This window comes from Erinaceus europaeus, chromosome 7 (assembly GCF_950295315.1).
Source record: "Erinaceus europaeus chromosome 7, mEriEur2.1, whole genome shotgun sequence".
Classification (NCBI taxonomy): Eukaryota; Metazoa; Chordata; class Mammalia; order Eulipotyphla; family Erinaceidae; genus Erinaceus; species Erinaceus europaeus.
The window spans coordinates 68,163,254-68,187,843 of NC_080168.1; the positions used below are offsets into that span (position 1 = coordinate 68,163,254).

At 43.0% G+C, this 24,590-nt stretch overlaps 1 protein-coding gene across 2 annotated transcripts in view; it reads right to left on the reverse strand.

Annotated features, from left to right (window-relative positions):
- The window catches only part of LOC132539442 (uncharacterized), a 48,629-nt gene that overhangs the window by 20,129 nt on the left and 3,910 nt on the right, over positions 1–24,590 (reverse strand). For both annotated transcript variants that reach the window (XR_009550731.1, XM_060194709.1), the window contains exons 3-4: positions 23,635–23,698; positions 19,496–19,633 (exon numbers count right to left, since the gene is read on the reverse strand). Coding sequence is in view for 1 of the 2 variants with exons in the window: in XM_060194709.1 (XP_060050692.1) it covers positions 19,496–19,633; positions 23,635–23,698 (202 nt within the window). In the remaining variant the exon portion in view is untranslated. The remainder of the gene's footprint in view (positions 1–19,495; positions 19,634–23,634; positions 23,699–24,590) is intronic.

Below are 24,590 nucleotides of genomic sequence, written 5' to 3' on the forward strand. Positions count from 1 at the left end.
GCCAGAGCTACAGCCCAAGGAGGTTCTGGCCTGGACTCCAGGCAGGCCTGGAGGATGCGATGTTCAGCCCTGGTCTCAGAGACCTGACACCACAGACATGTTTTCTGGGATCTGTCTCATTTTTCAGAAATACATTTGCATGTTGTTGTTCTCATTACATCTTGCACATATCTTCAAAAACTTGATATCTTGAAAAAGCATTGAAAAATGTTGAAATGATTAGCCAAAATGCAAGTTCATTTGATAATAGTCCAACAGCTCATTTCTCCTTCTCTCTTTTGGGTCACCGTGGAATCCATTAAAAAAATTTATACCGCCATTCTCAACTACCTGGATATCAACCAAAAGGAGGCAGAATGCACCTGTGTGAGTGTTTCTAAGGCTAGAACTTACATCCCAAGTTCTTGCTTTACACAGAAAGTGGTCTAGAGATAAGGGAAGAATTCAGCACATACTACCCAGAAGGATGCATTTTCCTATTTACACACACATATCTATAGACACAAAAAAGGGAACCGATACTGTATGCAACCCTCACTTGCATATACAGAGTTTGCATTGCTCCCTGTGGATTATTTCCTCCTAGAATGGGTGACTCTACTAATTAAAGAAAAAATAACAACCTCACTTTTCTTTATGCTACTGGACCAAAAGCAAGCTAGGAGGGACCAGGCAGTGGTGTACCTGGTAGAGTGCACATGTTACCATGCAAGAGGACCTGGGTTCAAGTCCCTGAGTCCTACTTGGCGCAGGGGAGCTTCATGAGTGGTGAGGCAGTACTGCAGGTGTCTCTCTCTTTCTCTGCCCCTTTCTCCCCCTCTATCAAAGAAAACAAAAAAAGAACAATGGCAACCAGAAGCTGTGGAGTCATGAGGCAGCCACCAAGCCCTTCTAGAAAAAAAAAAAGATCTATTCATATCATTTGTTTTATGGAATTGCAGTACAATAGATTTTTACCATGGAGAACTAAGACATTCTCTTAACCATATTTTCAGTAGTGACTGAATAATGGTTAATAAGCTTATCCAACTATAGGGGTAGAGTTCCATGCTCGCCCCACTCCAAAGCCCTGTGTCTCCTCTAAGAGATAATTTCATAGTTCTCACAAACCTTGAGATACATTTGTGCACCATCTGGGGGGAGGGACTGGAGCCGATTATGCTTAATGAATTGAGGAGGTGAGAGCTATGAGGTGGTTTCACACATTTATAGAATATAAATAACTGAGTCATGTGAACTTGAACGAAGTAATTCTGAGTATCTTCGCCAATTTGGAAATGTACTTGTTTCATTAAGTTAGAATCTTTCAGTCATGTGACCTCGGATATCTTTTCTTTCCCATCTTAAATCTTTTCCCATTTTCAGATATGGGACACCATCTAATTCCCTTGGAGTTTGTTTGTGTTTGTTTTACTATTTTTACTATGGATAGATACAGAAAGAAACTGAGAGGGGAGGGGAGATAGAGAAGGAAAGAGACAGAGTCACCTACAGCACTGCTTAACCACTCATGAAGCTATCCCCCTACAGGTGGGGCCCCCAGCTAGAACATGAGTCCTTGTCCATGATAATGTGTGCACTTAACTAGGTGTACTGCCTTGCCTGGCCCTGAGGAGGGTTCCTTCTTTCTTTCTTTCTTTCTTTCTTTCTTTCTTTCTTTCTTTCTTTCTTTCTTTTCCCAGAGCACTGCTCAGCTTTGCCTTATAGTTTATGGGGGGAGGGGTGGTTGACCTGGGATTTGGAGCCTCAGGCATGACAGTCTCTTTCCATAACCATTATGCTTGGAGATCCCACTATGCTATTCTCATAAGATCCCACTTACAGATATACTAGACCTAGGGATACTGTCTGCATGTCCCTTGTACACTGTGTGCTCTTTTTACAATTCTTTACTGCATTAGAATGGAATCATTTTTAATGACTTATCACAAACCAATTCCTCCTTAATTTCTCATCTTCATTATCAGCTTAGTATGTCAATAAGAAGGCTTTCTGAAGGGTAGTGGCACCCAATCCCGGGTTCTTGCACTTGGTAAGGTGTGTGCCTAACCAGCTGCAACACCCCTAGCCCTCTCTTTTTTTCTTATTTCTTCTTTTGCATAATTTGAACATCTGCATCATGTCAGGGTTGGCCTTCACTCTGCAGCATTGATGCCAGTTTCCGGCTTCAACATATACCAGGCAATTCTTCTCCTCTAGTGGAGTGGGGGATACATTTTTTAAAAAGTATTTGATTAGATAGATGACATTTTAAATTACAAATTACTTACTCAACTGAGAACTACCTGTGTGCATTATCCTGAGACTAGAGAGCAAGAAGGAAGAAATTCAAATAACCTTGTCAACACACTGCTAATCATACACTGAAAATCCAGGTACTAACTAAAATCTGCAGTGGCAACTCTAAATCACAGTCACCCCCAAGAGTCAAGTAGCTTTGATACTGGATACAGGGCTCTCTCTCTCTCTCTCTCTCTCTCTTCCTTTCTCTCTCTTTCTCCCACCCTCTCTCTTTCTCTCTCTCTCTCTGGGTAAACAGAGCTGGTGGAAAATGTGTTCTTCCACTGCTCACTCCAAAGGCTTATTGTGACCCTGACTTCTTTCTCTCCCAGGAGTCTGAGGAACCTGATCAGGGGTCTGTGAGTTCCAGGATGGAAGAAACCAAAGAGTCACCTGCAGGTGAGTGTCAGGGCAGTCTAAGAAGAGACTGACTGGAGTGAGACATTAACTGTAAAGGCTCAGGGAAAATGGTTTCCAGCTTAGCTTCAATACCTTCTGACAGGGAAAAGAGCAGGCAAAAGGCCTCCGTGCACTCAGCAGACACTGACCAACACACTGCTCTGTAACAGGCTCTAATGACAGTCCTTGCGTCTCTACTTCTCTGTGGCAGACAGGGCTGCTATATAAAGCTTCTCCTCATAAGGAATTCATTGCATTCCAGGCACAGGAATGTATGAGACCATCTTCCTCTTTATTTTGTCAACTCTTTTCTTGGGCACATGCTAGGGCAGGGTCTCCTGTCAGATTCATGGACACAGAGACACAGAGACACAGCCTTCTTTGCACAGAAGGTCCAGGAGAAGGCCCATGTGTCATCTTCTACAGTGAGGTGGGTCTCTTCATGGTCAGCCTGGACCTAGATTGCAGTTTCTCTACATGTAGGTGTCAAACATCTGCATAAACATGAAGGGTCAAATGCCAGCCACTGAGGGGCTTCCACTAGAAGTAGATGACTACCACAGCCTCGCATGTGGAGACCAGCAGGGTTCCTGTACATGCCTCCTCCCACGTGATATTTCCTTTCTGAAACAAACTCATGACACTGAAAGTCAATCCCAAGGTGGGGGCAGGATTGGCAGGGACCCAGTAGCCCCACAGAAAACCATGCACATCTCCAAGGAAGCCACAGCTCCCTTGCCATGCTCTAGCTACATCCTGTGGTCACGATGGCTCATCACAACCATTTCAGCCTGAACCTATGTTTGGATTTCTCTCCATACAGACAGTGAATATCACCATGAATATGGAATGGCTCCACTACAGGTGACTGAGGAGCAGTCACAGGAACAGGAAATCACTGGCTTGGCTTCCAGTTGCCAGGAGTCCTTCCTTTTGGAGCAGCTATTTGAGGACACTCCAGGTTAGTTCCTCCTCAAGCACAGACCCCAGGTCAGGGCCAGCAGAGGAGAGGGAAACTGACCACTCTGATGCAAGTTCCACCTCTCTGGACATTTTTCCCCTCTTGAAAACAAGCTCATGACACTGAAAACCAGCCTCACTGGGGAAATGGGACCAGAATACACACCAGAACTAATAGTGACGCAGCATGATAACTTCTACTTCCAAGTTTCTAGAAACCTCTTAAGTTCTGCAATATAAAGCCAAGGGCAGATATAAACTTTCATATTCAATCAAACGTAGGGAGTCCAGGTCTCCTTTCACAAATCCTCAAATATTTTCCTGCCTATATGCAGGAATCATCTCCTACACTTATAACTGGGTTTGCTAACTCCATCTGTTCCTCTACAAAGGTTTCAGTTAGAAAGTGGACGCTCGACCTTTTGGTTTTCCATGTCCTTCAACCTCTCACAGCCTCTGCTCTGCTCCCTAGGGCTCCTACTTTGTCCATTGCTAATCCCACTACTATGTTCACAGGTCTCTGCACTGGGGGTGACTCTACCTGTTCCCTGGGCAGCTCCGTTGACATGGGCCACCACAAGAGCATCTTGGTGGCTTTGGACCAGAGGGATGACACTGACACCACCCTCCATGATGTGGAAAGTATCAGGCAGAGCTCCGTGTTCAACAGTCTGCACGGGGCCCCCTCATGGCTGCCTCTGCTGGACCTCACTGCCTCTGAGCTAACTCCTGAATACCTGATGGGTTGTAGGGACAGGGCCACCCACAAGCTGTCACTCTACAACTATGCCCTGAGCCACCCCATCATCCCCGTGAACCTGGCAGTGGAGGACATCATGGACTGTGTCTATGTGCTCCTCCAGAAGGAGAAGGCCACCAGCACTCAGTTCTCCTGCATCATGGCCATGCTGTGCACCAGCAACCACACATTGCTTAAAAAGGAAGACAGGGAGGAGTGAGGCCCTCCATTTGGTTCCCTGTTCCTGCTAGAGGTAGGTGCCTCCTTCTTTACTGATGCTAGCGGTACAAAGGTGACCGGTCACTAGGACACACCTCATCTACAACGTGAGTCTGGGTGAGCCTAGGCCATGTGACATTAATTGGAGCAACTAGTCTGTGTGAGACAAAGGTTTCTGGCTGATTAAAACAGGACAAGAGAATCACATCCCAACAATGGTAGGACTTTACTCATTCTCCTGGTGACACACAGTCTAGGTGGAGGCTGCAGAATTTGGCTGTGTTGACAGGAAATGTTGAGTAGGTTTTAATCTATTTAACTCTTTTGATAATAATTCACTTTAACTAATTGCTAGAGATACAAATTAAGATGGTAGGGAGAGACAGTGGGGAAGAAATTAAGAGATACCGACAGCTTTGCTTTTCAGCTCCTGAAGCTTCCCCCCTGCAGGTGGGGATAGGGGCAAATACCTAGGTCCTTGTTCACTGTGGCATGTGTGCTCACCAGGTGGGCACCACTTAGCCCTTTCACGTATTTATCTCCATGGAGAAATTCTTTCTTTGGCTTAACTTATTTCTTCAGGAATCAAGAGGAAGCTAGTATATGACAATGTGATTTAACTAAGACAGCTCTCTGTTTTTCATTTCAGGCATGACAAGAAGACAGCCTGCATATTCCTATCCGGGAGAGTGACACCTCCAGAAAGGCTCAGTGATGGACCATTGTCGTATGCTTTACTTTGGTTTGTTCTAGCCCTCCCCCGCCAAGAGAATTGGATCAGTCCAGTTAATTTCACGGGCCCGTTTGGCCCCGCCCGAAGGAACCCCGAGAGAGGGTTCCTGAGTCCGAGAGTTCCTGAGTTCCTGAGTTCGAGAGTTTCAGGGTTACAGAGTAAGAGAGAGTTCCAGTGTGCCAGACTTTCAGAGGGTTCCCCAGTACAAGAGTTCCAGAGTGAGAGAGTAAGAGAGTTCCTAAGTTCGAGAGTGCCAGAGTTTTCAGGGGGTTCCCCAGTCCGAGAGTTCCTGAGTTCCTGAGTTCGAGAGTAAGGGAGAGAGTTCCTGAGTTCGAGAGTTTGAGAAGGTTCCCCAGTACAAGAGTTCCAGAGTTCCAGAGTTGGAGAGTTCCTGAGTTCGAGAGTAAAAGAAAGAGTGCTTGCGCCGCCGCAAAGAGACAGCAGAGTTCTGTTTGGTGATTAGTTTGTCTTAGTTTATGAATCGTTCCTGAATAAAGAAATACAGCTGCCCTGCCCAGCCGTTGTCTCCGCGTCTCTGTTACCCGCCGTGAACCTACTCGGCCAGCAAGAGCTTACGAATTTTAACAACAGACCATATCAGTCCTCTCTAATGGGATTCAGAGAGCCCCCTACCTACAACCTGCTCTGCTGATAAGGGCTCAGGGCTCCACTCAGAACCTTGCTGGGGGCTCCCCTGGCAAATCTGCAATCACTGAGGCCACCTGGGTGTCCGCTGGAATGCCTACAGCCAGCTTCCCCTTTGTAGAACTGACCCTTTCTTTTCCCTGTTAGTTTATGATATCCAACTGACAACAATTATTCTCTTAATCCTTTGCAGGATTTTGAGTTAGTCCTCAGTCCTGCCATCTATGTGAAAACTTCCTGGTGGAAGACATGAAGCCCTCTGACTAACGTAGTTCTTTTAAACTTTTTGTTTAATGGGGCCACAATGAAAAATGTCAACATTCCACATCCAGTTCATTTCATTTGAGGCATCTTCCCTGATCCCTTCTTACATCCTGGTTTGAAGGTCTTTTCACAGAAATCTCTCTCTTATTCCTTTCACTGTATGTATGTAGTTATAGAGTCTTTTACTGTATTTTCTTGTTGATTCTATTGCTATAATAAATATCACTCCTTGACTCTGTGCCTTATATGACCCCTCTCTTTTCTCACGGCTCAGATGAAACCTTGGTGGGCTCCACTGGGCAGCTCTGCATTAGCTGAGGTCCCATGTGTCTGCAGGCAGCTAGCAGCTCAATTGGATCTACTTTCTGTGTGTTGCCTGTTCCCCAAGCCTCCACAGGGTGGCACCTAGCTTCTTCAGTGCCAGAAGAAGGGCTCCCATACCATGGCCAGACAATCACTGAGGTCTCTGCCTGCTTCCCATTTGTCCATGTTCCATGGGTCAGAGCAAGAACATAGCTGAGTCTGCAGTCAGCCAGGAGGAGACAGTAGCAGAGAGTAAAGATGGCGCATTTCCGACTTCTGCATGGCTGATACTGTGATCAGCACATTTCATGGCAAAGTTCAAGGTGACATCTGTACTAACATAGGGACTCAGCTACTAGCCTTTTATTCCTTAGCCCAGCACTTCCCAGACAGTTTCCAAGTGTGGGGACAAATGGTCATGTAATAGCCACTCATTATGCTGACACTGGCATCTGTGCACCACGTGCAGGTCAGAAGGTCACAGGTCAAAACTGGCATCCTGGGGAAATGAAGGTCACTGTCCAACCTGACTGCCCTTTCTCTTTTTAGGAAAACTTAGTAATACACTGCCTACTAAGAACTTTAGAAAATATAACACCCAACGTTCTTTCAAAGAGAAGTGACATTTTTAAACAAGCAAGTCCACATTTTCCAAAATAAAAAGCACAAATTTTCTAATATATCAGAGTCTGCTTTTGTCAAAATTAAAAAAAAAATGAAAATCTTTGTACACTACGACCACACCTGAAAATTATAAAAGTTTAAAGTCAAGAGACGGGCAGTAGCACGGCGGGTAAAGCATAGGTGGCACTAAGCAGAAGGACCAGGGTAAGGATTCCAATTAGAGCCACCAGCTCCCCACCTGCAGGGGAATCGATTCACAAGTAGTGAAGCAGGTCTGCAGGTGTCTATCTTCCCTTCCCGTCTCTGTCTTCCCCTCCTCTCTCCATTTCTCTCTATCCTATCCAACAACGTCAACAACAAAAATAACTACAATAACTAAACAAGGGCAATAGGGGGAATAAATAAATTTTAAAAAGTTTAAACTCTCTAAAAGGCAGTAAAAAAATAGTAACAGGGAGTTGGGCAGTAGCGCAATGGGTTAAGGGCACATGTTGTGAAATGCAAGGACTGGCATAAGGACCCTGGTTCTATACCCCAGATCCTCACCTGCAGTGGAGTCACCTCACAGGTGGTGAAGCAAGTCTGCAGGTGTCTTTCTGTCCCCCTCTCTGTCTTCCCCTCCTCTCTCTGTCTTCCCTTCCTCTCTCCTTTTTCTCTCTATCCTATCTAATAATGAGGACAACAATAATTACAACAATAAACACAATAAGGGCAACAAAAGGGATATAAATATGTAAATAAAATTTTTTAAATGCACCATAAAATATATTTTTAAACAAACATGGAAACAATTATTTCAGTCAGTTCCAGTCACTGAGCATGGGAGTTTTCTTTTATATTTTTCAATAGTGACCCACATTTTTTGATGCTGCTTATGAATACAATCAACATTATTATAGTTTCTTTTGCACCTTCCTGATAGTATCTGAACAGGTGTAATATTTTTATGTATTTATTGACTACCTGTACTCTTTCTGTACCCTATTCATAATACTTGAAATCCTCTAAAGGCCAACGTGTCATTTTCTTCTTGATGTTTCATTGTTGTTGTTAAAGCCATGGCTTCTGCTCATTAGCTATAGGACTCTATCATCATTATCAGCTGTCTTCATTTAATTTAATTTTTATTTTATTCATATACAATAAATATATTATTTATGTTATTTTTATTATTAACTACAGGACTCTAACATCATCATCAGCTGTCTTTATTTTATTTATTCATTTTGATTGTATGTAGAGACAAAGATAAAGAATCGAGGTGCAGAAGTGTTCTACTATTTCTAAAACTTCCCCCCCTCCCCACCTTGTGGGTGGGGACTGGAGTTGGAACCTGGGTCACCAACACGGCAACTTAAGTGCTCTACTGGGTGACACACAAACTGCCCACTTTTCTCAATTTTTAAGAACTTCCCATAGTCTTGAATACTCAGATTGTCTCCAGGCATGTCACTCATCTGACTTCCTTATCTTCTACTGTCCCTGCTGGGGAGCCAGCATAATGGTTCCGTATTTCAAAGGCTTCCATTCCTGAGGTTCTGAAGTCCCAGGATCAATTTTCAGCTTCACCATAACCCAGAGCTGAGCAGTGCTCTGATCTTTCTCTTTTTGTATCTCTCTCATTAAAAATATAAAAATTGGGAGTCGGGTGGTAGCATCTCGGGCTAAGTGCACGTGGCGCAAAGCACAAGGACCTGCATCTGGATACCGGTTTGAGCCCCGGCTCCCCACCTGCAGGGGGTTTGCTTCACAGGCGGTGAAGCAGGTCTGCAGGTGTCTATCTTTTTCCCCCTACTCTATCTTCCCCTCCTCTCTCCATTTCTCTCTGTTCTGTCCAACAACGACTACATCAGTAATACTACAGCAATAAAACAACAAGGGCAACAAAAAGGAATATATAATTTTAATAAAAATCTTTAAAAAACATATAAAAATATAGATTTTTTTTAGGGTCCAGGCAGTGACACACCTGGTTGAGCGCACATGTTACAGCACACAATGACCCAGTTTCAAGCCTCTGATCTCCGCCTAAGGTGGAGAAAGCTTCAAGAGTGCTGAAGCAGGGCTGCAGGTACTTCTCTGTCTCTCACCTTCACCACCTGCCCCTCCCTTCTAAATTTCTCTCTGCCCTGTCCAATAATAATCTGTTAAAAACATATATATGTACTTTAATTTCTAATATTTAATTGTATGCTAGTCCCAAGACATATGCACAGCTAAGTTTATATAGCTATATATTTGGTAAGTCAAAATATGGTTGCAACCTAAACACAGACAACTAGATAACCATGTCAGAATGGGCATGGCTGGTGATGCACACAGCTGAGACTGCTCTTATCATACACAGAGACCTGGGTAAAAGCCCCTGCTCCCCAGCAGCAGGGAGGATGTTTAATGAGTGGTGAAGTAGGTTTAAAAGTCCCTCTCTCTCTTTTTTCCTTTTTTTTTAATTTAATCCCCCCCCAGAGTAATTGCTGGGGCTCAGTGCCTATACCACAAATCCACTGCTCCTGGAGGCTATTTTTTCCTTTTGTTGCCCTTGTTGTTTATCTTTGTTGTAGTTATTATTGATTGTTATTTCTGTCATTGTTGTTGGACAGGACAGAGAGAAATTGAGAGGAGGGGAAGACAGAGGGGGGAGAAAAAGATAAGACACCTTCAGACCTGCTTCATCTCCTTGTAAAGTGACCCGTCTGCAGGTGGGGAGTATGTGGCTCCAACATGGATTCCTACACTGGTCCATGAACTTCCTGCCATGTACTCTTAACCCACTACACAGTCCCCCTCCCTTTTTTCTTGCCACTTGCCTCTTAATTTCCTCTGTGTTCTAACACATAAAACAGAAAAAGATGACCATTACTCATACTACCACACCAGTGATAAACTTGTTGGTAATAATAATAATAATAATTATTATTATTATTATTTCAGGTATATACTTAATAGTAAAATATTTTGTAATTTAAAAAAGATAATACCATGTCCTTTTGGACAAGGAATATAGAAAATTGAAACAAATGAACTTGGAAAAAAGTGAAAGAAACAGCAGCAGCCAAGCTGACTTCTAAGATTTTGTGAAAACTATGGTGGTTCCTCTTGTGAACAGCAGTACAGAAATTTGGCAATGGGATTGGTGTGGAATTACAGCTGTGCATCTTATAATCCTATAAAACATTACTAAATCCCTAATAAAATATTTTAAGAAGATATTTAGTTATAACTGTCATATTCCGCCTTTATGCCTCTGATCTTTTAAAAACAGTTTTAGCAGTTTTAACTCAGGAAGAATAAGTGCCATTGCAAAGCAGAATAAATATAAACCTGTAAGTTATAAAAATAAAAACAACAAAAAATAACTACATATCATACTCAATCAGCAAATTCCTTGGGAAGGAAAAAAGACATGCACAGAGCCAGAGCAATCTCTATTTATACTAATATAAAAACACAAAAGAGAAGTGAGAAAAGTTGTTTGTGGCCACTGGTGATTTAACAACTGCATAGCATGGGACACAACTTAGGCTCTGAGAGAGGAAAGAAAGCACACGTCTTCTGCCCACCAGAAGTTCACAATTCAGGGGTAAGCAAGCATAATGTTAGCAACATCCAAGCAGCAGTGATTCTAACGAGTTAGTGATGGGCTTCAAACCAATGAAAGTCATGATGCTGACAGTACAATGGAGAAAAAAATTCTAGTGGGTCTGAAAAGTGAAGAGCACCAAGCCTCCTTTAAAGAACACTTAGACTTTGATCAAAGCATAATAAAGGGAGGAAAAGCACAGGTGTCATAAAGAGTTCCATGAAGCTTTCTTGGCACAGTAAACTGACCTCCAAACCCAGCTTCAGCTCACAACACCTGCATGGCACCACTCAGGGCTGGGGCTGCTCCTGGCTCCTTCAGGTCCCTGCAACAAACCTTGGTGCTACAAGTCCATTTTGCAAACACAACTGCAGCGACTGGGAGGCAGCATAGTGGTTATACAAAAGTTTTTCATGCGTAAGGCTCTGGAGTCCCAGTGGAACCTCTGGCACCACCACAAGCAGAGCTTGGAAGTGCTCTGGTTGTTTGTTTTTAAAAGCAGAATTACTATAACCCAGGAGGGAGCTCAGAATTCAGAAAACAGGACCTGCAAGCATAGGATCCTTAATTTGATCCCAGCACTGAATGTACCAGAATGATGCTCTGGTATGTTCTCTTGAGAAGAATTTGATACAAAGAAGTCACTGTTCCAGCAGGTGTTGAGAGCATAATGGTTCTGCAAAAGGACTCTCATACCTGACACTCCAAATTCCCAGGCTCAACGCCTCACACCACCATAAGCCAGAATTGAGCAGTGCTCTGGTAAAATAAATAAACACATAAATACAGAGAGACAGAGACAAAGAGGGAAAAATAATAAAGAAAACAGAAGTTCTAATAGAGAAAAGCAATGTCCAAGTTCTGGAAAACTGAATTTTCACTAACTTGCAAAGAGTACCTATGCCTGTAACTGGCATCTTAAGTCAACCTATCCTCATTCCAAGACACTGTTTTGCAAATGCTACCTGTGAAAAACAGTTTAAAATGTGGAAAATGAACACTTTAACACAGATAGTTCACCAAGTAGAGCAGGCTGCCCAGAATTGGGCCCTGGCCTACATGGGAAGAGAATGGACCAGAAGTTTCAATGCAGTCACTACTCCATCTGTCTCTCTTCACCTCTCTTGTCCCTCTGTCTGAATGAAAAAGCAGCCTAGAAGAGGTGCAATTCATCATATGCAAGGCCCTAGGTCCACATGGTCAATAATGCTTGAAGTATAAATGCAGTTCAATTCCACTTAGAGAGGGACATTCACTGTTGGAATGAACAACCATGAAAGTAAATAAAGCCCTTACACTTCAGGATTATGCAGTACATAAAACAATACAAACATTTCTTACAACACTGAGTTCCTTAGTGTAAACTTCTCACACAACTATGTGCATATGTATATATACAGATACACATTTCCTTACATGCTGAGATTCATTCTTAATCAAGAATGGTTTTTGTATTGCTATAGCATTTGAATACTTCCTATGACTAATAGCGCTAAGTTAATACTTGAAATTGTTGGAGCTAAAAAATTCTAGCAGAGACACCAGATGTACTGCAAAACCTTTCTAGAAGGGATTTCAGAAGAGTTTTAATCCTTAGTGTGTTAGGCTGTTCATAATACAGACTAAATGGAGTGTTCCCATGTGTGCCTGGAATGGTATTCTCAACTTTAGGAGAAAGGAAACAATAGTACTTGACTCCCTGGCCTACATTGGAAAAAGTTGTGACCCACTAGATGATGAGACAAGGACCGGCAGAGTAATTGAATTCCAGCCACAGCCAAATGGGCAAAATCTAAAACACATGAGGTATTTGTAAAATTAAGAACAATAGATTTGGGGAAATAAAAATAAATGACTGATTGGCTATTACTATGTTCTATATACTGATCTAAAAACTGTATTCTACAGAACTTCAGTTTAATCCTAACAATATATAAGTTAGTGAGCCACCTGAATTAGGAAAGTGACTTCTGTCCATAAAATCTAGTTTAAATCAAGGACAGCAGAACTTCTTTGTGTGGAAAACTAGAGTTTAGTGCTTAGACCCCAGAGTCTGCAGATGGGGTGCAGAGGGTTCAGTGGACTTTGGAAGATACAGTGTTGCAACACATTTTGAAAAAGTGAAGACGTCAATTTCTGAAACACTGGTTTATGAATCTACCTGAACTCAAAAAAGCGTATTGAAATTTTCAAAATGACTTTCAATTTTTTTTTGTTCTACTTGGGAAAGAATGTTTTAATAATAGTAGTTATGTGGGCACAACTTCTCTCCTTCCCTAACAGGCACCAGCACACTGACCCCCACAGCCATCTTAGCCTTTCTGCCACCCAGGGGCATTGTGTCTCTAGCACCCACTCTGACTCCTCCTGCGCCCAGCCCCTCCAAGGCCTGGTCTTGATGCAACAGGCCAGGACCAGTCTAAATGTCACAATGTAATTTCACTGGCTTTTCTTCCTAATTTTTTTTAAATGAAGGGTGAGGGCATTAAAAAATTATTTATTTATTCCCTTGTAATTCCCTTGTTGTTTTATTGTTGTAGTTAATATTGATGTTGTTTGGATATTACAGAGAGAAATGGAGAGAGGAGGGGAAGACTGAGAGGGGGGAAGAAAGACAGACACCTGCAGAATTGCTTCACTACCTGTGAAGAGACTCCCCTGCAGATGGGGAGCCAGGGTCTTGAACCTCTTCCTTATTTCTTAAGTTCCATCTGTAAGAGAGATCATCAAGTACTCATCATTCTCCTTCTAGCTGATGGTACTAAACAGGACCACCTGAAGTTCCATACAGCAGGAGGCAAGGGGATGATTTCTCCATCTTCAATGGGTGAGTAGACTTCACTTTTGTATATGGACCACAACCATCTGAAACACTCCTCTGTTAACCTTCGGGGTTGCTGCGGTAGTTGGACCCACCTATGCACAGATCACTTTGGAGCCCTATTTGTCTCCTTTTGCATGACTGTGTTTTTTAATTCCTCTGCTTATTTCCATTCTGTGTGTGCCTAATTGGACGCACACGCGCATGTGCGTGTGCGTGTGCGTGTGCGTGTGTGTGTGTGTGTGTGTGTGTGTGTGTGTATTTTCCACAGCTAGAAGGCATTCCTGTCTCAAGTTACCAGACACCAACATTTCATTTAAATGCTTCTAATGTAACATTGGCTCTGAGTGGCCCGCTATGAGCTCCCAATGTGGGAAAGGGCCCCCAGTCCCTCTGTGACACTGTGTATGTCTGTCTGCAATCACTAGGCCAGCACTGCGACCTGGTCTCTCTTTGGTGGGAATCAGTTGGATTCCTCCCTTTGAAATAAAATGGGCCAGATAGTTCCTTAGTTCTCATTTCTTTTGTTTTCTTTTCACTTTCCTTCTCTTCCCTCCTCCATTTCTCCATTTCTCTCTCTCTCTCTCTCTTTCTCTCTATCTCTTTGTAAACTGCCACATGTTTATGCTCAGAAAGCCCCTCATCAATACCCTTTGCTACCTTGTGTGATTTGAGTAACTGTTGCAAAGTTACCAGTCACCAGCAGACTCTCACAAGTGTTCTACAAGACTGGTCAGCACAGGCAATGCAGACTGGTTACCTATAGTGACTTCTCAACTGAAATTGAACAGCCAAGGTTTTAACACAATGGCTCCCTTAATATTCTATGAGTTCTGAACTTGGTCCACTGTTGGAGCCTGGCCTTGTTGGTCCTCTAGCTATAGCCTGAACCTTTGGGAACAGGAGGTGATGAACACCTTGCTGCTTTCAGATATTCCAAAAGGGACCAGGGTGAATCTGGGATAACAGAGAGCACATCTTCTCCAGCATGAAAACCAAGTAGAAATCTCTGTGCCCCTTTACAAGGGGAAGTGTGAGGATTTATGATATGTATACACTTGACTCTCTTTCACTCTATGTGTTGCAGTCTCACATATTGCATACGAAAAAAAAAAGAAACTGAAAATATATTTCAACCTGGGATGCAAGAGACTTGCATGCAAAAAGCACCAGCAATAACCTAGGTAGCAAAAAATGCATAGAACTTAGAGACGATTATAGTGAAGACTTCAAAAAAATGGGGAGAAAACAGCCTTGTGTAAAATAAAAAAGTGTGTTTAGATCTGTTGATTGTGGCATTATATATGGTTATACAGAGTCAGAAAAATGCAAATGCAAATCCTAGCAGAATGAACATGGGAATTGTTCCCATCTACAAAGAACTTCTATGCATAAACAGAGCTTATATTTCACCATGGACTCTCACAGCAGAGGTAATATAAGGATACAGTGTGACACCGGGGGCCCAAAGACAGCTCACTCAGGAGCTGTCTACTCTGCCATGTACACAGCCCAGGTCTGAGCCCCCAGTCCAGCCCAGGGAGCGCTGTGGCTCCTGAGGAAGGGTCTGTGCTGTGAGCCTCTCCCTCTCTCTACAGCTCTGTCTTCTCTCTGTCTGTCTGCAAACACTGATCTGGAGAGGAGAACCAAAGAATAATAAAATTGTTGAATATGGAAATAAAATGTAAGTTATATCCAAGATTCCATCACCACGTGAAAAGAGTTGAGAAAGGTGTTAACCACACCCTGCACAGCCCTGTGGATTCCAGTGAGTGTCTTTAGTAACAGTAGAAGTACACGCTAATAACAAGAAATGAGTACTGGCTAACATTCAGCCACAGAGATTCATCCCCTGTACAGGTTGTCAAGTTAAACAATCAAGACAAGGAACAAATAGGGGGTGGTTTAACTCATAAAATGTTCAAAGCCAGGGGCTGACAGAGTACCATGAGAAAACATGGCTGCCAGCCCCCTGTCCTTACCTGTACCAATAAGACTTATGAGTGGTGAAGATCTGCTGCAGTGTCCATCTCTCTCTTCTTCTCTGCCTACCTCTTCCCTCTCAATTTCTGTCCTATTAAATACATTTTTTTAATGGTACACAGAAGGCCACAGGAGTTGGGGATTCCTTGTGCAAGCACTAAGCCCCACTGCTAACTCTGCAGGTATGATGTCCAAAAGCAGACATCATCAGATAATGTCAGGAGCACATGCTTAGGCATTATGATTTTAATGGCAGTAGGATCACAGAGTCACCACAGTGGTGACATTGCAAGAGAAAATGATCACTGGGCTGAGACATAAGGGGACTTCTCAGATTTGGGCAACTTCAGCATTTGTGACCTGGATGACGGTTTGTGAGATTTAATTTCATCTCTACCAATCAGATTGTGTATTTCTGTAACATGTTCTTTCTTCTCCAATGCTATGATATAGCATGATTAGATGTTGATAACTGTGATAGAATTGAGCTCACCCAGAAGACTGATTATGTCTTGATAGTAAGATAAAAGTTGTTTTTAATTGGGAACTAGAGTTTTATTTACTTAATTATTTATTCCCTTTTGTTGCCCTTGTTTTATTGTTGTAGTTATTGTTGTTGTTACTGATATCATCGTTGTCGGATAGGACAGAGAGAAATGGAGAGAAGAGGGGGAAGACAGAGAAGGGGTGAGAAAGACTGACACCTGCAGACCTGTTTCACCATCTGTGAAGTGACTCACCTGCAGGTGGAGAGCCAGGGGCTCCAACAGGAATCCTTACTGCTTTGCGCCACAAGCGTTTAACCCACTGCACTACGGGCCAGCTCCCCCCCTTTTTTTAATGAAAGAGAAAAACGGATGGAGCCCAGTCTGTGACACAGTTCTGGGTTTTGGTAGTGTTAAATCTAGGTGCTCTTGGGTTCAGCCCTGATATCTGGAGCACCTACCACTGTGCAAAACCTCTTACCCAATAGTTGGTTTTCTTCTTCTTTAAATTTAACACACTGAGTCAGGTAGTAGAGCAGCGGGTTAAGCACATGTGGCACAAAGTGCAAGGATAGGCGTAAGAATCTGGGTTCGAGCCCCTGGCTCCCCACCTGCAGGGGAGTCACTCCACAGGCAGGGAAACAGGTCTGCAGATGTCTTTCTCTCACCTTCTCTGTCTTCCCCTCCTCTCTCCATTTCTCTCTGTCCTATCTAACAATGGCAACATCAATAACAACAATAACTACAACAACAATAAAAACAAGGGCAACAAAAACGAAAATAAATAAACAAATAAAAAATTAACACCCAAGACACACTGCCACCTATGTGTATATGAGTCAGCAGCAAATAAAATAATCAGCTAAGGGCTGAGTAAATTGTAGTCTATGTAAACAATGGAATACTATTCAGATATTAAAAATAGTGATTTCAACTTCTTCACCCCATCCTGCATGCAGCTTTAAGGAATCATGTAAAGTAAGAGAAGTCAGAAAGAGAAGGATGAATATGGGATGATCTCACTCACAGGCAGAAGTTGAAAAACAAGATCAGAAGGGAAAACATTAAGCAGAACTTGGACTGGGGTTGGTGTATTACACCAAAGTAAAAGACTCTGGGCAGGGTGTGGGTCCAGGTCCTAGAATGTGATAGCAGAGGAGGACCTAGTGGGGGTTGAATTGTTCTGTAGAAAGCTGGGAAATGTTACGCATGTAGAAAAGCTTGTGCTTTGCTGTCAACTGTGAACCATTCATTACCCAATAAAGAATTTTTTAAAAAGTAGTCCTCTAAGGTATAGAGCTACAAAGTATTTATTATACTAATATATATGCTATCAGATACTATGAATAATATATGTAATATACTATTTAAGGGTAGAAGAACTATCTGGGGGAGATGCAGGAGGTCATAGTGATGACCTTTTTTACAAGGATGCTTTGTAAATAATCTATCACATCCATTACCTGCACCTTCTGGTGGAAGATGGTTCGGTGCATGTTAAAAGTGTATAGGGACAGGCTGGGGGTGGCCCTGTCCCCACAGATACGCAGAGTCTCAGTCTCCTCTGAGGCATGGAGGGCCAGCAAGGCTAATGCTCTGGGAACCTTGGGAGCCCCATGGATGTGGGGGGAGTACCCGCAGATATCTTCTCTGCTATATAGAGTAGAGAAGATGTTCTTGTACCGCCAATGCAACGCCATCTTAGCGCCCTGGTAAGGGGAGCACTTGATAATGTGGGGTGGTGCGGGCCCGGTAGCTGCTCCACCTTCAGAGACTCCTGTGAAAGAGACAATCTGTGAATTTGATGCAATGGATGTGGAACAGAGGAAATCGGAGGATGGAGACATTTTAGAGAGGGGTGCTACAGAGAGCTCACTTTCTAAGGAGCCACTTTAGAAAGGCAAAATAGAGACAGAACATATTCTGAACAGCGCATGGGGTTCCAGTGTATCAACAGGGATAGCTTTTAAGTGAGCTGACTTAGGCATCCTGGTTTCCCTGATTTTTGCTAATTTGAAGTTTTCAAACTAGAACTTGTTATTCAGCTTTTGTAGAAAGAAGAATCACTTCATCTAGAGTTCTGCATTCCTTGATGAAGAATTCTCTCTTTCTGCAAAACTCTGTATATCTGTGTGTGTGTGTGTGTGTGTGTTTCCCCTCTCTCTTACTTCCTTGTCTCTATTCAGTAAACATATTATTTATATATATATATATATATATATATATATATATATATATATATATATATTTGAGGGCTTGGCAGTAGCACACCTGGTTAAGTAAACACAGTACAATACACAAGGATCTGAGTGCAAATACCCATTCTCCACTTGCAAGGGGATCCTTCAGGAGCAAACAGGTCTGCAGGTGTCTATCTTTCTCTCTCCCTCTCAATCTGCACCTTACCTTTCAATTATTCTCTTCCAATCAAATAAGACAAAATGTAAATAAATGGAGGAATGGGTTACCAGAGTTATGGGTTCCTAGTTCAGGCACTTATCTGCAGCAATAACCCTAATGGCAATAAAAAGAAAGAAAGATGGACAGAAAGAAAAGGGGAAAAAAAAGAGCAGAAAATGGCTTCCAGGAGTAGTGGATTCATATTGCAGGGACTGAGCCACAGTGTTAACCTGACATAATCTGTAAGTTTTATATATAAAACTATATATTATGATTCCTCCTAACAAATTATATACAAGTGTTTGTTTAATCTTTTCTGCGTGAAATGCATACCAATTCAACATTTTCCTCTATAGTAGTAATATCAATGGTAAAATATTTTAGAATGGAAGGCAGAAAACATCAAGAAGGAACCCCCCACACACACCCCCTGCCTTCCTACGCATAGACATTCATATCAAGCTACACCTGGGAATTGTGGGAGTGAGGTTACTTGTGGTGGGATGGAAAGCTCCATTCTACCTGGAACTCCAAGATCACTTCACTCCAAGCTCTGCAAAGAGTCTAATTCATTCCAGTAACTCAGTACAGGCATCATCAGACCCAGCACTCCCAGTGGGGGTGATCCAGGCAGCCAGGCCATCAGTTCCTGGGAATGTGCGATATGGGACAAGCCCTGGGATGGAGAAGGTGTGTTCCCAGGTCCTGGAAGGTCCTGGTCTAGTAAGAGTCACAGTGCACACAGACAGAGTCCTGTGTGGGAGAAGCTCCAGAGACACAGAGAAGGAGCCACTGCCTACCTATAGCCACTGAAAAATAAGCGCCTTCCCTAGCAGTGAGCAGGGTCTGATTTCACAACAGGAAGTATCCCCAGGTTGGATGGTGGGTGGGTCTTGGGCCCTGCCTGTACCATCCCTCACCCCCTGCAGGTGGCTTTCAATGTCAGGAGCCACTTCAGGAGGGCAGTCATGGGCACAGAGGGGACACCTGCAGGATGGCTGGGGTTCACCAGTGCTCCCTCCTAGTTCCACTCAGTGTCTGGGCCTGAGGACACACTGACCTGGGGTCTCCTCAGAGGTCTGCTCCAGATCATAGGGCTCTGTGATGATGAAGACAGAAGTGGAGTCTTGTGGTCTCTGGGACAGCAGCTCAGTGGTTGGCAGCTCACCCATTTCCTGTCCACAGTCTTGTTGGTGCCCTACAGGGAGGACAGTCAACATGCAGACTCAGGCTGATGAATGGTCCCCATCAGGCCAACTCACCTTGAGCTAGTGCCCACATGGTGCCCGTGGTCCTCCTTCTGGGTCTCAGGATGGAGCCAATGTGTCTGTGGGAGCATCCCTGCACTCAGGCAGGGAGACCCTACAGAAAGCAGGTGCCCAGGCACAGAAAGTGCTGAGTCATTTGGGAGCAGGCTTCCCAGGTTCCCTTGCTTAGAATGCAGACATCCCTTGGTACAGAGTGCAATGGGGACTTTGTATTCCATGATGTCTTGGGTTACATTGCACTGGGCTGGCCTTCTTTCCAGTAGAGGAGGGAGATAGATCAAAAATAACAACAAGGGGCCAGGTGGTGGGGCACCAGGCTGAGTGTACACATGACCACATACAAGGATCTGGGTTTGAGCCCGAGCTCCCAACATGCTGGGGATAGTTTCTAGTGTGAGGAAACACACTGCAGGCGTCTATCATTCTCTCTTCTGTCTTTCCCCTCCAATTTCTCTCTATCAAATAAAATAGAAGAAAAAAAACACAAAAGGAAAATGACTTGACAGGACCAGTGAATTCATAGTGCCAGTAACCAGCTCCAATGAATTACAGAATAGCAGAGAGAGAGAGACGGAGAGGGAGAGACAGAAAGGCAGTAACACAGCACTGACACTTATTTCCATCATGTGATGAGGACTGAGCTTGAACCTGGATCTGGCACAGGAAAAGCAGGCGATTATCCAGTGTGAGGGCTCTTCTGCTGGGCCCATTACTAACTTCTGCTAGGATCCTGTCTGAGAACACTCCTGCTCATTCATGCCCAATACCATTGAGATCTTTATTTCTCTGGCAGATTATTTGTCAATTCTGACTCTAATTGTGCCCTCTTTAGAAAACACTTGATTTATTTTTTTTTTTTAGTAAAGATAAGAGATATTGAGAGGAGAGGGGGGGTAGAGAGATAGACCGGAGCCTGTAGCTCTGCTTCACTGTTCATCAAGATTCCCTGTTGCAGGTGGGGGCTGGGGACTTGAACCTGGATGCTTGTGCACTGTAATCTGTGCGCTCTAACCGATATGCCACAACCTGTGCCCTGACATTGCCCTTCTAAACTGTGCCTTTACAGAGGTCTGTTAAGGAGTCAAACAAATGAAGGTAGGAACACTGATGGCGGCTGTGATTAAATAACTGCAATAGATTGTGTGGAATTGCTCTGCTCATTATACTGACATATGAGGTCAGCCTAATAAACTTTAAATGTTTCTTTTTATTAGTTACTTAACTGCTATGGTCTTGTGACCCACTAGTTCAAGAAGATCTTTTCTTTTGAATCCTTTAAAAAGAGACAAGGTGGCTGGATGGTAGTGCAGCAGGTTAAGCACACATGGTGTGAAGCTCTAGGACTGGCCTAAGGGTCCCTGTTCCAGCCCCTGGCGCCATAAGTGGAGAATCAGGTCTGTAGGTGTCTGTATTTCTCTGCCCTCTCTCTCCTCCTCTCCTCTCTCAATTTCTCTGTCTTGTCCAACAACAATGACAGCAATAACAAAAACAATTCTAATAACAATAAAGAACAAGGGCAACAATAGGGGGAAAATAGCCTCCAGGAGCAGTGGATTAATAGTGCAGGCACAGAGCCCCAGCAACAACCCTGGAGGCAGAGAGACACACAGGTTGAGAGATAGAGATCCAGGCTCACTGCACCCCTCCACTGCTCATGAAGTCTCCCCTCTGTGCTGTGTGAGCTGAGCTGATGTGCATCAGTGGTGTGAACCAGGGGATTCCTACACAATAAAATGAACTTTGCTGTGGGAGCTCTGTGCCAGTCCTAGAATGTCCTTCTCCTCTGTCAGGGCTACTCAGGAAACTCAGGCACCTTGCTCTATGCTCCCATCCCACAGCTCCTCCCAGCCCACCAAGTCACCAAAGAGAGGACTCAGGGGACTGAAAACCCAGAAGGCAAGTACAAAGCCAGAGCCTACACAGGGAGTAACTGTGCATAAAAACAGTGGCTAGTACTTCATGCTTAGGATTGCTTTCCCTTGCCCTTCCCAAATAAGAGAAAGACAGTTTGCTGTGGTGTGGATTTGAGTTTCAAAAATAAGGTTCATTTCTTTTGATTTCTTTTTCTAAAATGTTTTTTTTAAGATTTTTAAAGAATATTTATTTATTTCTGTTTTGATTCCCTTGTTGTTTTTATTGTTGTTGTAGTTACTGTTGTTGATGTCTTCATTGGTAGTTAGGACAGAGAAATGGAGAGAGGAGGGGAACACAAAGAGGGGGAGAGAAAGATAAGATACCTGCAGACCTGCTTCACCACCTAAGAAGTGGCTCCCCTGCAGGTGGGAAGGATCATTTCTTAATACAAGAGAAAGAGGGAGAGAAGAGGAGGAAAGGAGGAGCAGAGTGTCACTCTGGATGGGCACTGAGGATGCTGCACTAAGCAGCTCACAGTCGCCTGACAGTGCTCTGGACACTAGCTCGCAGTCTGGGAAATGGAGCAAATTTCTGAGGTAAAGAGAGCAAAGTCTCCTTCCACTCTGATCTGTTTGAGAATTTAACTTGGACTGTGACTGCACATCACTAAGAGGGCTGGGAACTCAGTCTGAGAAACACCAAGTGCTGTGGTCAGCATGTGAACACTGGAGCCTGGATACAAGCCTCTCACTATGGTAAGACTCTGAGGACATTCTGCCATGGAGCCGGAGTTCAAAAATACTTCTGTGTAGACTCACAGGTGTGACCTCATTTGAAAGGAGTCTCAGAAATATAAGGGGCTCGTTTTTAAGGAAATACACTAGCAGAATCCCATACTGAAAATAAAAAGGTGTGAGGAAAAGAGAGTCTAAAATGTATTTCTTTCAACATATAGAGAGAAAGAAATGATTAGTGAAATAAATGAATAAATAAATTAACAGATTTCTCCTTTTCCTGTTTTTTTTTTTTTTTTTGCCTCCAGGGTTATTTATTGCTGGGGCTCAATAAGATTCCATTTTTCATGGTGTCCTATTTTTTTCATTTTATTGGATAGTACAGAAATTGAGAGGGGAGTGCGAGGGAGATAGATACACACTTACAGACCTGCTTCAGCTCTTGTGAAGTGACTTGCCTGAATGTGAGGAATGGGGTTTGAACCTGGATCATTGTATGGAACCTTATGCTGAGTACTATGTGTGCTTAACCGGGTGCACAGCCAGTACCTTCAACATGTATATATATATACTTAAAATTTTTATTATATTTATTTATTTATGGGATAGAGACAGCCCCAAATTGAGGGGGTAGGGGGTGATAGGGAGGGAGACACCTGCAACACAGCTTCACCACTCATGAAGCTTCCCCCCTATAGGTCAGGACCAGGGGCTTGAACCTGTGTCCTTTAGCATTATAACATGTGCTCTCAACCAGGTGCATCACCACCCAGCCTCTCCCTCAAAACATTTTTTTCAAGACAGCACTTCCTGACGAAAAAAAAAAAAAAATAGAAGAATTCACCTCCCTGGCTAGAAACACCATCAAGCATGGTTAGAGGCACAGGCCTGAGGTTTTTTTTTTTTTTTTTTTTTTTTTTTTTTTTTTTTTTTTTGGCTAAGAACATGCAGCTGAAAATGTGGAAAGGGGATGAAAAAGACACTGGGAACAGGTGAATTTGGGACAGGGGTATTGATGCCTTTACATTGTACAATGGCTGTTTTTATTTTCATTATTTTAATAAAGCATTTTACCTAAAACAAATTACACTGTGATGACAAAACAAATAGAAAGACCCAGAAACTATATTTTTCCACAGATGTACAAATTAATAGCTCCTTCAATGTATTAAAGAAAACTTTTAGGAAGACAGGTCTGAGTTTTGTGCCACAGTTTTGGGCTGGTCAGTATGGATGAAATGTGTGAAGACAATTAAGCTTAATACTAAACAGCTGCTATTAATAGAGTTTTGATCTGCTTTTTTAAATCAAACCATCACAACTTAAAATATTTTGACACTCACCCATCACTGTGTCTGGCGTCTCATTTTCCTTAGAAGTCAGACACATCTCATGCTGTGCAAGAACCTTGAATTAAGAAAAAAACTGGGGTTACAACCCACCTTTCACAGGATCTACTTGAAGAAAACTTGTCTTTAGCTTTCCTAAGATTCACAAAAAATGAATCAAGTAAAAATATAAATTCTCTTAGCTCCACAGACTTGACTATGGTTTGAGAGCAAACATTGTTGATTTCAGTAACTCTTTGACTGAGTGCATAAGAACAATATATGTTTAAAACACTAATGCCAACACTTGTATTTCTTCTTGCACAGTGACTATTTCCTTGTAAATGAGAAATATATATTCTAGCAAATTCATCTCTTTGTAAATCAAGTTTAAATACAGATCATAGTTTCAAATACTTCCTTGCAAGGAAATGTATTTTTCCACATAGCAGTTAAAGTGCTCCTTAATGTAGGGGGGAGGAGTAAACACCTTGAAAGTGTGAACAACTTTCAAGAGTAGAGAGCAACTCTCAAATGATCAAAAATTCATGTTAACTAGGCAAAAAGCAGAGGTAGGTAGCAATTACTAGGCAGAGGGTCCCTGGACAGGCAGGGAGTAGGGACGAGGACGTCTCCTTGGATGCAGAGAGGGCAGAGAGTTTAGGGGATCATCCCAGCCAGATGGGTGCTGGGTATGCTGTCTCTCTGTTCCTACCTCTATCTCTGTCTCCATATATTAAAAATCTGGAATTTCATTAAAAATATTTAAAAAGTGAAATATAGCTCTGAACATGACCTAAAGAAATGCTTTCCTGAAAAGACTGATCAAAGTATAATTCTGGGTCTATATGAGAAATATTCTCATTATTAGCAAGATACACCGAAGTCATTAAAGGCAAATACCAGGGGCTGGGCGGTACGCACCGGGTAAAGCACACATGGTTCAAAGTACTAGGACCGGCATAAAGATC